The following is a 14456-nucleotide window of genomic DNA, read 5'->3' as shown; positions in this document are numbered from 1 at the left end:
TTTATTCCGCATGATCGCGTTATCTGCTCCGCGTGGGCTATGAACGGGGTAAGTCTTGCAAGGATTTCCGTGATGAATCGACCGCAAAATTCTATTGGATGGTTTTTTCGAATTACTTCAACAAAATGCATAAGCTTTCCGTCTTTCCACGATTGTGATTGTTGCTTATAGGTGTTTTGAGTTTGTTTGTTCAAAGTTTTTTCTTTTTTTTTTTTTTAATTTCCACCATTCATTGTTACTGCAATTTTTTCTCTTTATTTCAAGGAGAACGAATAATTGTACTGGATTTTATGAAAAAAGTTGTAACAAAGGTATGCACTTACAGCTCAAGGAAGGGGAAAGAAAACTTTTATTTTTTAATATAATTTTGCAGAGGAATCACTGCTATTTTAATGAAGGGAGGAAAAAATTGTAAAGAAACATTGTAATGCTCCGAGTTTTTATATTGTTCCTACTTTAATTAAAAAGGGTTTTTTTTTTTCGAGCCATCCCTTACGAATTTACGTTACGAAGCAACGTCTCAACCAATTTAAAAAATGCATTTTCATAAAACTGTTTATTGAACTGTGCGAATCAGCCAACTTTACACGTGGAAGATTCGTTTTAAACATTATCAAATTCACATCGACAACGTACCCCATCATTCACCTAACGATTAAAAAACACTCCCACGACGCATCGAGACGTCACCACCGGGTTTTTTTTTTTTTTTAATACTCTAGCGTAGTACTTAAAAACCAAAAAAAAAAAAAAAAGAAAAACATACATTTCTACAACCTACGCTAAAACTGACAACAACAACAAAAACAGCCAAGTCTCCCCAAACGCATGCACGGCTTAACCGCAGCGCGCGTGGGATCAAACGGCACATTCCGTCCAAGGAAGGCAAAGGCGGGGGCCGGCGCGTCGAGGGAGGTACAGGGTCAAACTAGGCGCGCGCCGCAGCGGCATTTACCGGCCGCTAAACCGCGTTTTACCATACACCGTAAAATTTTAATTATCCCCCGTGCACACTCGCTCGCCCCTGCGCCGAGATTTCCTTGCGTGCCCCGTTACTCCTACTACTCGTGCATATGCACACCCCCCAGTGGCCCAGCCCCGTGTTAGCGACGCGGGGTGAAAAATTATCGCGGCACGCACGCGACACTATTATCGCTGGAAATGCTCCCCTTTTATTTTTTTTTCACCACTCGCGTGTACCCCACTGGAGGGTGCATTTATTACTCGCGCACGAAGTGCGGGTAAACACTTGTACGAGCCGACCGCCGCGCCGAGCCAAGTGTTTCTCAAAAATACGTATACGTAGGTACCATACTTTTTTTCTCGCTCGCGTCCATAATACATACACACGTAATAAATGAGTGGGCGCGGTGGTTTTAATGAGTTTTTTTTTTTTTTTTTTTTTTTTTTTTTTTCAAAAAAGGCCGTGCTTCGCGTAAAATCACAGGGCGAGGGGAGGAAGCGCCTCGACTTGGTTCCGCGACGGCTTTAATTAACCCCTTCTTTTTTTTTTTTTTTTTTTTTCCTCTTCCTTTCCTGTCTTTGGCAGTTTTTTGTACAGCGACGCGGACGAAAAGACCGCAGTGTCGATAAGCCGAGCGTGTGCAGAAGCGAGGGTGGAATTAATACATGCATATGTACGCCGCTGGAGGTATATAATTGCAACCTCACGGTGTATACGGCAATTGAATGTTACCCGCGTGAGCGTGACACGGTAGTCGTCGTCGGACGTGGAACTATACTCGCTTGTCCGATGGTTGAGATTAAAAGGCAGTCGTTTGCTTGTTGATAGGTTTATCGGTGCATTTTTTTTTTCTTTCTTTTTTTTTTTTTTTTTTTATTTATTGGAAAGATTTGTTAATTTGGTCCAGCCATACAGTGTTTCTGTTTCATTTTTATCGAGGCATCATTTTTTTTTCTAACGAGATGGTTTTTCGATATCTTTTACGCGATAAGCGACCCTTTGGTAATATAGGTACGCCCGAGCGGGCACGACGTGAGCTCACTCGTTAACTTCGGAGCTTCTTGTATAGGAAAATTTAATCCAAATTCATTTTCGTAATGTTACGAGAAATACGTGTCCGTATGAAAAAAAAACATATTTTGTTTTCTTTTTTTTTTTTAATGACGTAAAGTTAATCACGAGGAAGTTTTTGAGAAATCATCAAACTGTATACAGTTAAACTCGTGCTTACAGACTTTATTGGCGATATTTCACTTTTCGCGCAAAAACATATTTTATCTTGCCAACGTAGTATTCGTATCTGTCAAGATAACACAAATAACGTGTCGTTGAAATAATTTTTATAAACAACAAATTGCATTTACATTGCATCTTACGCAAACTAAACTAAATGTATATTTCATTTACGCAGTTACGTGCTTTGGTTGCACAAGGTCACTTGAACAAGGATATTTTAGAACAGAGAACAGATAAAATTATAATGATCGCATGGAAAGGATGATAAGCTACGGCAGTGCTTGTTTCTGAGCTGCAAAAGTTGGCCAACCGTGAGAGCCGTGTATGGGATGGTAAAAGAGAAAAAAAAAAAACAAAAAAAAAAAAAAAAGTAAAACAAATAAATAGGTAGGAAGCAGTGGACAGTGGGAGGAGGAAAAAGATAAGTGATAATGGGGAGTGGACGGAACGGCTGTCGCCTGCACGCGTGATACGTACTACGTGTGACAGCAGGAGTAGCAGGTCATTGATTGTTCGACGCCACGGCGCCCCGCAAATTGACTCATTTTCGCATGGATGTATGCGTGTACAGGTGACTCGCTCGCAGCCGCAATTATCGGCGCTACAATTAGCTCGCTGAGGAACATTATTACGATTAGGTGTTCATTTATTTCTTTGTTTGTTTGTTTTTTCCCTCCACCTGGCATTTACTGTTTTTCTCTAAGAATTTTGCACAAAATGTTTTAATTTTTCCGATCTATGAAATTGATTTGGTTCTTTAAACAACAATTTCATAAAAAATGTAACAATTTTTCATTCAGTTGAAAAAATTTTCTTTTCATATCAACAATGCTGCGCTTTTTATTTTTACATGGAACCAGTTAGTTTTTTTACGTCCATATTTTCATTTACACAATATATCATTAATTAAAAAGTTTCAGAGTACACTTGAAAATTTATGCAAAATGCAAAAAAAAAAAACTACATTGTTTAAAACATTTATATAAATAGTTATTTAGGTACGAAAGCTAAAATAACTGTTTTAAAAAATTGAATAATATCTTGAATTAATCAGTTCTACTTTGTCATTATTTAACGTCCTGATGCTTTCGTTGATATGAATAATGAATCAACTGAACGTTTTGATTGTTCTGAAAAAACTCCAGGTAGTAAATCTTGTCAGTGTTAATTTACAATAATTTTTTTTCTATTACCCCCAAATGCAAATGTTATCTTAATTTAACTATTTACTCTATAAAAACACAGTTTATTTATTAGTCATGATAAATTAATTTTGCTCTATCAAATTAATTTTGCCTAAACTTATGGAGTACACTAAGGTAGTAAAATCACTTAGCTTTTATCTAGTCTTGATAGATACATGATTAAAAAATATTTAATGAAATTAAATAACTAATAAATCAGACAAAACAAATAATCATTATAAAGTCACTGATCTGGTGAGGCAGTCACGTCATAAATGAAAATCATTGTATCCGTCAAGATTGAGATAGGGAAAATGTTAATAAGTCCAACGATGATTCAACGAAACCTGACTGTATCCTCGTCATCATCGTTATTTGTTTCCCCGAGAGCTTGTTTCGGGGGGGAAAAAAACAATTGTAAATAAAAAAAAAAAAAAAAAAAAAAAAAAAATCATAACGCGTAAAATTGGCGTGCTTAACAAGGTACGTACGCAGCACAAGTGGGTACGTAATACTGCTCACTCGGAATCGTATACCAGAGTAGGAGAAAAACAACAAGCTCGTATATGTAAGCTCTCGCTACTCGCGTGTAGATACGGACACAAGCTTCTATAATAGTATGCACTTACAACGACGTATACGCAGTACTGCAGCGCACGTGTATTAATATACCATTGTTTTCCTGGTACCTCTCGCGCGCTCTCTAGGTCGCGTTTTCTCGCCTTTTGCCGATCTGCGGGGCGATGAAAATTAAAACGCACGAGCGAGCGAAATCGAGGCCTATAGATGTTACATTTATATGTACTATAATACACATTCATCTGTGTTTGCTGAATTTGAGCGATATACCACGAATAAGATGCCGTTGTGTAGGTTGTTAGTTCTCTCAAAGTGAGGAAAAATGTGTTTTTTGTGACAAGTTTTTGGGCTAAAGACTTCTGTTAAACGCGGAAAAATCGATGAACGCAAATCATAAGTGATGCGTGGCACGCTTATTTCAAGTTCTTTTCGTAAAAATTAATACTTTTATCATTCTATAAATCGACAAGGCTTGAAACAAATTATTTCGATATCTGGGACCTTCGAGTTTATTTTTTTTGTTTTTTTGCGCGGAATTACTCTTAGTAGTTAAACGAACACCTGCAGGAGCGTATAACCGGAAACGCGATCTTTTTTGCCTCTATTTTACGTAAATACTACGTGCGTGTACATGCTGTCTTTGTACACGTGAACGCGAGACGCGATCATCTATTGATCGAGCAAGTGGCGATCGACGAACAAAAATGCCGCGCTTTTTTGGGATTCCCCTATTTTTATGCTCCAAACTCACGAAAAGCTCAACGATTCCCTTTTACTTCACACGGTCGGTGTTTCCGTACGAATATACGTTTTTCCGCGAAAAACGCAAACGCTAAACTATATATACATGACATACATATACACATACTCGTATCCTTGTGTTTTGTTTCGCAAACCGCGCACATAACGCAGCTCACTGGCAACACGAACTAGCGTGTTATTCTCTCCGGTATACATTCGTGCTTGTACATATATCTATTGTTGCTCGGTTGATTCTCTCTCTCTCTCTCTATTTTTTTTACCCCGATTTAACGAGATTGTAATTGAATTCGCGGAACTACTCCACTGCTGCGACGCAATAGTTCGCTGGCTACTTTTACAGCGGATTTCTGCGTACGCGTGTGTTGTACGTTGCAGTATGGCGAGTGAAAAATAAATTTCACGGTAGTGCGACGTGGTTGCGGTTCGTCGCGACATTTTCACGCGGATTTGAGGAGACACGTGATGCTTGATGGCTGCGCCAAGAAATTATCCGGGTGGAGATTTTTGGGTAGAACCCTCGCGTCTTGATGTATGTACATATATATTGTAACGGAAATCGTAAGCGCAGGGATGGCTGATGATTTATTTTGCGATGCTATGGCCGATGATTTTCACGGGTTAATCGAGCAATTTAATGTATCTCTGTGATTTTTAATTTTTTCCACTCACCCCGATGTAGTTCTCGCCCTTGCCTGCTTGCGCTATCATGTCCCAGTCGATGGTATCGGCGTGGCAGAGCCTCTTGTTCTTGTCTATGCGCACAGAGCCACGCACGATGTCGGTCAGCGAGTACAATCCTATCTCCTGCAGGTCCTCCATCTCGAAGGCCACCAGGGCATAGTTGTACAGTATGTGGCTGCCCCTTATCACTGCCAGGTTTGGAAACAATTGGCCGATGCTTCGCAATCCTGGCACTCTGTGGGTGTGTTTTTTGTTTTTTCGTTTTAAATTAATTTCATTCCGTTTTTTCAATGTTCAGTTAAAAAAAAGGGGTTTTTTTTTGGTACTTTCAATTTTTATCACGACAAAGTTCAAGGGTTGGCCTAATTTTCTAGAGCTTGAGTTATTTTTATCCCCACTTCGATTGCAATGGACAACAAAAAAAGTTTTCAGTCAAAAGTATTACGCAACGTTTGGCGAGGATAAAGTTCATTGTATGGTATTAAAAAATAATTTTTTTTTTAATTTTTATCTTGCAATAAATACAAAATTTTCGTAGAAAAAAAAAAAAAAAGAAATCGTCACGTTTACACAGGTATAAGTATGGGAATGAAAGGAAAAAAAAAAAAAAAACTTACCTAAAGAGCAACAGATATCCAGTGATTTCCACGAGTTCCGGAAAGATGATCTTGTCAAAAACCGCGTGGTTGGGCTCGTCGATCAGGAGGATCTGAATGAAGCCCTCGACGACCCGGCAGCCCGTCAGCTTATCGAACTCGGTCGCCCTGTTCCTTATGTCTATACTTTGGCACACTGAAAAACATCAAGGAAACAAACATCATATTAAAATTCAACCTTTAATACGTATACATATATGTCTACGTAATATATAAATTTTTTTTTTTTTATATTATAGTGCTCTACGTCCGGCTCCTTTTTAATAAGGGCACTACAATGGGCACTTAGCACTTGGGAGAAGGAAGGGAAGAGGGATGGGAAGCCTCCCATCACTGGGAGGGGGGTAGGGGGAATTAGGCAAATTTGCTGCGAGAAGGTCGCCTAAACCCTCCTCGAGGAGCATTGCGTGGTGAAAAAGCACATGTGAAAGACACAGAGGTACTTTGCCCGTAAAAGTCGCACTGGCCGGGAATTGAACCACGGTCTCCCGCGTGCCAATCCACGACCTAGCCGACCGAGCCACCGCGCGCTCGTAATATATAAATAATATGACGACAAGACAGTATACGCGTTTGACGCACGTGTGCGGAGTTTTTGTTTTTTGTTTTCATCGTGCGCGTGAAGGCTACATGGTTACCACCACCGCGTGCACGGAGCTCGGCGGCGTCGTAAAAGACTTTGTTATTATTGCTATCGGCTCTCGTAGAGATGGATACAGCTTGTTTTATTAATAGAAAACGAGGCTCGAAATAGCCGTCGCGCACAACCTTGGATGATAATTTTCCAAGTAATGCATCGGTAATAAAAGTACGAAAATTACCGATGCCGGCGAAGTTTCGTGCAGTGGGGGACTTTTTTCGTCGTTAAACACGTATACGTATATGTATGATGCAAGTATTTATCTAAGAAAAAAAAGCAATTTTAGTGAGGTCGTTGGAATATATTACATTTGTTTTACGGTCCACGAGTAAACTTTGTTGTCAAACAGGCACAAGTGGTTCTCGTATACATTTTTCAAGGCCAGAAAAAAATAAATAAATAAAAAACAATGTTTTTACGGCGTCGCATAAAAGGAGATCCTTCAGCACTTATGCTGTTCTCACAGAGTTTCTTCTGATTTTTCGTTGCTTCAACGGATACTTTGTTGCCGTGTTTTATTGATGTGGTCGACGATACCACGATCTGATTAGGAAGTGCAATAACAATAAAATAAAATCTTATTGTAAATAAAATAAAATTGTTATAAAGTAATTGGTATAAAGTTTTTCCAACAGAGCTACATGACTTCAGAGGGCAAAGTTTAGTACAAAATATATACAAAAATGTATCCAATAACTTGACTCCTTTTTTGGAATTTTTTTCCCTCTTACAATATAATTAATTATTTTATCTGGAAAAATGTTTATCAAGTACTGTGTTATAAGCAGTACTAAAAACAACTTTTCTAGCACAAATTGATAATTTACTATATTAAAAAAAAAAAAAAAAACGTAGTTATAAATTTTCTTTTTAGAAATCAGACAACAACGACAGCAAAATTCGTTGCTACACATTTCTTTTTTTCATTATGTTTAAGTAAATGTAAAAGTTTTTTCATCTTTTCAAGAGACATTTGCCGATAGAGGCAACGATCGCGTGTATTTATACTTCAAAATTTTAAAATAACTTCCAACTAAAGTCGCAAGCGTCGAATGAAACAGAGAGAAATGAAAAAAGTAGGTCAAACGTTGGAGATAGCAAGTAATTGCGGTCTTGGTTTTTTTTTATGTATATTATTGTTGGTTTTATCTGCACTGTAAAGTTTAATGTCAAACGAAACATGCAAACAACCTACTTTGACAAGACGAGTTGGGAAAAAAATGTTTAAAGTCACGAATTATAAATCAATACATTTTTATTAGTATTTGAGGTTCGTTTAAATGATTCCAAGTAAAATTTTCAAAGTACCAGTAGCATCTTCGTAATTTGTCGCATAAAAAACAAAATCACGCGATCGACAAAAATAATCCAAAAAGTGATCTCGTTTCCAACGTGACCAAACAATACCCGGAACGTTCAAGTTACCAAGAAAAAATTCCCCGTCTATTCGAGCAAACGTCTCTCGAAAACGGTATAGCCCCGAAAGCCAGAGTCGGCTGAAAGAGGCCAAAAGTCTGCATGAATCATTAGCCGGTTCCTCCAAAAAACACCATCTCTCAACGATACTAGTTATGGTAGTTCACTGTAAAAACCAAAATTCAACCGATAAATCCCTTGATTGCATTGATATATAATTGATTGAATACACCGTCGACACCCCCTAGACGATCGAATCTTTTTCAACGGTAAAATCTGGTAAACTTATAGGAGTATTTTTCAGCAAACAATCACCGATCCATCAGTCGAACACATAGATTATTGTATTCGCAGCGAAACGACCCTGATTTATTATATACGTACATATTTTTGTCCCCTAATACGTATGATCTTCAACGAGTTATGAAACGAAATCGCATATATAGCCTATATAGGAGCAAAGCTACGTATCATCAATCAATCAATTAGCGCGACATCAGCGTAACGAAGGCGCAAAAAGACGGTAGATAGGGTGGTGATCGTCACTCGGGCGCTCACACTTCATTCCGTGACGCGGCTCATTAGGCCGGGGGTAGGGTGACGCCTCGCGCGCGTGTATACAACCCGTCCCTTGATCCCCCGCTGCAAACGGTATGGTGGCCAAACGCCGAAACGATTAGCCGAACCGCTCGCGGGGATAATCTGTATTTAATAAGCCGAGAGCCGCTGTCTTATCGTGATTTGCAACAAAAGGCGAGCGTTGCACCGGCACTCGCAAAAAAATTAAAATAAAATAAACGAGGCATGCGCCCCCGGGGTAGGCAGCAGCTTCGCTCGCATGACTGGCAACTTCCTACTTCATCAGCGGACGTATACACGGTTCAACAACTTCGGCCCAACCGCGTATTATAAACACTCTCGGGAAAAATTCCAGTGGTGATGACTCTCTCGGGGACTCCTGTCCCTCCTCCCTCCAACCCTTTTTTTTTGTACGTCGTACGGATGGTTACACGGATGGTTTAGCTACTGCCGACAGCGTTGGGTTGTTCCCAGAGGTGTACCGATTTGCGGATTGTGGAACACTTTAAACGCTTCCCTCGATCATTCAAATTCTCACCTGTGTTTGCTGAGGGGGTAGATGCTGCTTATAAACCTGAAACTACGTGTAATTTGTACGAAAAATAAACGTGAAAGTCAGACGTTGCGTCTAACTTTATTGGCTCTATTTTGAACTACCTGGAGCTCTACGATTTGTTCCGTTGCCTTGATAAAATATCGAGGTCTATTATTGTTGAATCGCTACTCTTAAATTGTAATCAGATTAATGTGGGGGAAAAAAAAAAAAATTGAAAGCCCGTCTTTTGTACAAGAGCAAGGCGTGAGAGAATGAAGTGTATTCTCCGAAGTTGTTCACTGCCACGAAGCTTCGTAATGACGAGCATCCGTAACTTTCAAACGGAACAGATGGCAGTCGGGTACGAATGATCCCCAACCACACCGGTTGATAAGTAGGTATAAAATAATCGAAGAAACTCTTTTCATCTCGGTCATCCAAGAAGAAAAAAAAAAAAAAAAAAAAAAAAACATCACAACTGTACCAAGTTACAAAAAAAAAAAACAAGTGCAAAACCGATTAAAACATCTCGCAACTTCGTTTCAAAGCTGTTGGACGTGAAATAAGGTGGGAAAGCAAGCTTCGTTAATCATCAGCTGATTAAGCAATTTGCCCTAATTGTACGGCTCATTACGCGCTTTGCTGAAACGTTCGAGCGGATATAGTAAGGCTGAACAGGGGGACTGAAGAGAAAGATCGGAACCTCAGCGCGTACTTGATCCCGGCGATCTAGAAATTACACCCCTGTCAAAGTGCCAGTCAACCTAATACGCGTGCTCTTTTCCCTTCCCTTGCGATTCTACTTCGCACAAGAAGGAGGAGAGAAGGAGGAAGCTCCGGCCAAAAAATGTACACAAGGTAGGTACCCCCGACACCAAAAGCAACGTAATCATCATAGTACACTCCATAGAGTACGAATGATCTGTCTTTTTTCTCCTTCGCTTTTTTTGAATTTTACTTGCCTGTGGCCAAACTCACGAGCAAACAACAAAAAATAAAGCACCTCGTGACTTCGGTGGGTACAATTTTACCAAGATAATAAATAAATTTTGTTTTTGAAGCAATCCTCGAAGAGAAGATGTGTTTAAAAAATGTTTTACCGCACAACCCGACGTCCAGCTTGTGCGGTACTTGGCCTTGTAAATAAATTAAGACGCGCCTTTTTTTTTTTTCTACTCGCTTTCTTTGGCCCTGCGTACTCGCAGTTTTGAACGGCGCCAAGGAGCTTCTTCGTGGGCTATACATGGCAAACGGAAGCGTTGCCTCGTAAAGTAAACTGTACGCACCGGCATGAATTTCGATGATCCGCCCGGATACAAAGAAAAAACCAATATACACCGATGGGCCTGGCAAAAGTTTAAATTGTTCAGCGGAAATCATCGTTTTCAAGATCTGACTCGGCTTACGGAAGAGGATCGTCGTCGTTAGCAGCGAAACGAGCCCACAACGTAACGTTTAAGTAAACATAAGTACAATAAATTAAAGGCCAATGCTGCTCTAATCTTTATTTGCTTATAAGTGACGACGTTTCGACTACGCTGTATAGGTAGTCCTTTTCAAGTCTTTGTTCCCCATATACACTATCAAGTAGGACAATAATAAGACGAACGAAATATTATAACGTTGTTACAAAAAATGTCCTTGTCCATCCGAAATATAGGTCTTCTTACAGTGTCCTTTACGTGTATACCATGTGTTTCCTGGTGCCAAAGGATTGGATGGACTAGGACATTTTTTGCAACAACTACAATGATAATGTTTCGACCAAAAAGTTTGTCTTATTACTGACCTAATAATACTGCACGTGGTAAACAAATACTTGAAAAGGACTACCTGTACATTGTAGTCGAAACTGGTCACCCATTCGTAAATAAAAATTTGAGCAGCATCAACATCTTTACTCGATTGATTTAACCGGCTGCTCGTGGATGCTTCGTTTCGATGACAATCGAGAGTATACCATGGCGCTGTATGTAGTCTGGCATTACACCAGTGCATGTACTGAAGCTCATTACTCGAGAAGCGTGCAATTAATAAAGGCTCAAGATTCGCGTGCGCGTAGCTTCCCCGGCGCTATATACCTTTTCCGGCGGGAGCTACTCACGATCGATTCGGACACCAGGTGTTTTTATCACCACGGAGACTCTTGTCACGGGTAAACCGGCCAATTTTCCATTAAAACTCGGTAACCTCGTCGCAAGGGAGAAAGAGAGAAACGCTCCTCATTATCGAAAAGGAGGGCTCGGCGCGAGAGCGTCGTAAATAACGACCGCGACGACAGGCAGCCGAGCCGTCTCGAAAAGTCGCTTGGGCGTCAACGGCGAAACCCTTTAGACACGGCGATCGGTCGAGCCGATAGCCTCACCCTTCCCCGACCCGTTCCTCTTTCCCATCCACACGTGCATACGAAAAAAAAAAGTAAATAAAAATGAGGAGATAATCGCCACCAACAAACAAAAAAACCGTTTATATATATATTTGTGCCAGCTTCCACTCGTCCGATTTCCATAAACACCACTGTGGCTACAACAATTTGCCCAAGTGCCTCTGTACGTGTTGCACATCCGCGAGAGGAGCGCAGTTATCGTTATTATATACACACGTGTGGGTACCTGTACAAGAGGAAAGAGGGTAAAATTTACGAAACGTCTTTTTCCGCTCTTTACCGATTGAGCCATCAATCGCCGGCCGTATCGTTTCACTTCGTTTCAACATCGCATTGCGCGTGTGTGCTTTTATTACGTTCGCGTCTGGCGAAATGGTGATGTTGCTCCGCAAGTGACACGTACGGGATATCATAAAAGAGCGCGAGATATATACGTTGGTGCGCCAAAGTGGTGAAATTGAATTAACCGCCGCGCGATATGGGGAAACCTGTCGCGTCTCGCGATGTACGTTACGTGCCTTCTCACTGGACTCCAGCAACTTCACGGGGAATTACTTTGGACCGGAAGTGGGAGACACGCGTCAGCCAACTTCAACTATACGAGCGATGCATCGAGAACTTTATTTATTTATTTATTTATTTATTTTTTTTTGTGTTACGAGGGGAAATTTTGAGTCGCGGGAAAAGATAAGCGGGTTTGTTTTTCTTTCCTGTCGTTGAATAGTACTCAAGGGGAATGAGAGAAAAAGCCTGATTTTTTGGCTCACAAAACACGATTATGGTCGTTTTTTATGAATCTCTTTTTTTTAATTCCCCGGACCACTATTTGTTTTCACTATTTTCTATACAATACTTTACTCGACGAACAAATCAAAAATGAAGAAAACAGATTAACGGCTTTTTTTGATGTATGCGTTATAACAGTATTATCATTTACTACTGCTGAGAAAAAAAAAAATTGTCCAACAACTGGAATTCCCATTCATTAGCGATCCCTGTTTGAATCATCAACTTTTTCAGTTCTAAATTGATTAAATTATGTTATGGTATAGGTAAATACTTGAGTTAAAAATTATTCTTCACGCTATAGTTTGGAGTTATTTTTTTAAATCTGTGTCAGGTGTATAATGGCCAAACGTGTCAGCTACAGTTTCAGCTTCATCGAAACCCTTATACAAGTACTGGGGCACAGATCGACAATTTCTTCAGTTCGATGACGAGCGAAGAAGAGCCACACGTCTTGCCGAGGTGTCATCAATATTCACGCGGTCTAACAATAGCAGGCCGATCGAGCGGCTCTTTGGAACGCGAACGCGGAATCAAATATTTAACTTTTGACGTCAATCGCGACGATTAGCCATGCGGCGCTCGTTCGACGCGACACAGAGACGATGGTGAACCGGGAAATTTATACTTCTCCAAATTGAAAGCGATAAGCAATTAGTTTTTTCTCGTACCAGCTACGAGTTTGTTTGGTCATAACAATAATGCCACACAGAGTGCCACTGTGTACAAAGACTTCAACGTCGAGTGCTCTGTCGTAAAGTATACTTTGGGCATCAAATCGGCAAAAATATTATTCCATGTCTACACAATAGGATCGGGCACTTGGTACTCGGTGCGCGGATGAGTTTACGAGAAGTTGAACTTGACGCACGCACGAAATGTTATTATTCAACCTGCGGGTTAAAACAAGCAAAATCTGCGCATCGGCTCTCGACGAGTCAACATACACGGAGAGCAGATGTTGAAGCCCCTTCCAAGCAGCTGCCCAAGGTATCTATATACTAATATGAGTAGAACGTCTCAATCAACACGTCATGCATGTACATGTACTGTATGCGCCATACCCATATAAATATATACATCGAATGCGGATTATCTTGCACGCGACCACGCCGCGTGAATATGAGGCAAAAAGCCGTACCGTGTGCGCGGTGTAACGGCGACAAAGGAGTGCGGGGCGCGTATACTTATGTACACTAGCACCATGGGTTCGACGACGTGATGTATGGCGATCGTCGTCGTGCACGTATAGGGGAAGTGGAAAATTCTCTAGACTGTTTTTTTTTACCACATAGTATACATTGTACACTTACGTATATGTATATTGTATATATAATATAATGTGGCCAGGTATGAGCAGGTGCGGGACGCGGCTCTGATAGATGTGTAATATATGGTATACGGTGTACAGGAAACGCGAAAAGGTGCGGAGAGTATATACGCCCTTGAGTGAAACATCAAGGGATAAGGTGATAAGCCGATAAGGGTGGTTTTTTTTTAACGTGTGGGGGAGGCGTACACAAGCTTTGGCAGAATCTGGTTTTTCATGTGACAAAAGATCAATGCGCGACTATGTAATAACATACGTATTGGTGTTGGCGGATATGACTTGTTTCTACTTTCGTTGGATTTTCCGAGTGGTCCTCAATGCCACCCCAAAGAGGGGAAATATCGACTCGGTCCTCATTTATCATCAAAGCCACGCACGCACGATGATGCATATGTATACATATTTCGGAACAACAAATACCAGAAAAATAAGAAAAAAGAAACAAATTGACCCTCCGCTCTGTTCTCTGTAATTAAACGCACACGCGTGCGCGTATAAAAAATCGCGGCAAGACTCGATAAAAGAAGAGATAATGGGTGCATATGATGTAAAAGTGAGCAGATTAGCCGAAGCCATTAATCGTTCGGTTTTTACCCAATTACGATAAAAGTTGCGCGCGAGCGCGTGGGTTCGCGTTAATGACGATCGAGCCTTTTCGCTTTAGCGCCTTCCTTCCTTCCTTCCTGTCTTTTTATTTTCTTTTTATTTTTTTTTTTATTTTT

The 14456-nt window shown here is 40.4% G+C and overlaps 1 protein-coding gene across 4 annotated transcripts in view; it reads right to left on the bottom strand.

Moving 5' to 3' along the window:
- The window catches only part of InR-2 (insulin-like receptor-like), a 186937-nt gene that overhangs the window by 12205 nt on the left and 160276 nt on the right, over positions 1-14456 (bottom strand). For all 4 annotated transcript variants that reach the window (XM_089588992.1, XM_089588993.1, XM_089588994.1 and 1 more), the window contains 2 exons: positions 6024-6198; positions 5395-5641 (listed from right to left, as the gene is read on the bottom strand). In XM_089588992.1, the coding sequence (XP_089445118.1) occupies positions 5395-5641; positions 6024-6198 (422 nt within the window). The remainder of the gene's footprint in view (positions 1-5394; positions 5642-6023; positions 6199-14456) is intronic.

Source organism: Copidosoma floridanum, unplaced genomic scaffold, assembly GCF_036245765.1.
Source record: "Copidosoma floridanum isolate Cflo_tuat_1 unplaced genomic scaffold, Cflo_Japanese_pri ptg000007l, whole genome shotgun sequence".
Classification (NCBI taxonomy): domain Eukaryota; kingdom Metazoa; phylum Arthropoda; class Insecta; order Hymenoptera; family Encyrtidae; genus Copidosoma; species Copidosoma floridanum.
The sequence above is the reverse complement of the archived record's forward strand: the minus strand, read 5'-3'. Positions and strand labels throughout refer to the sequence as shown.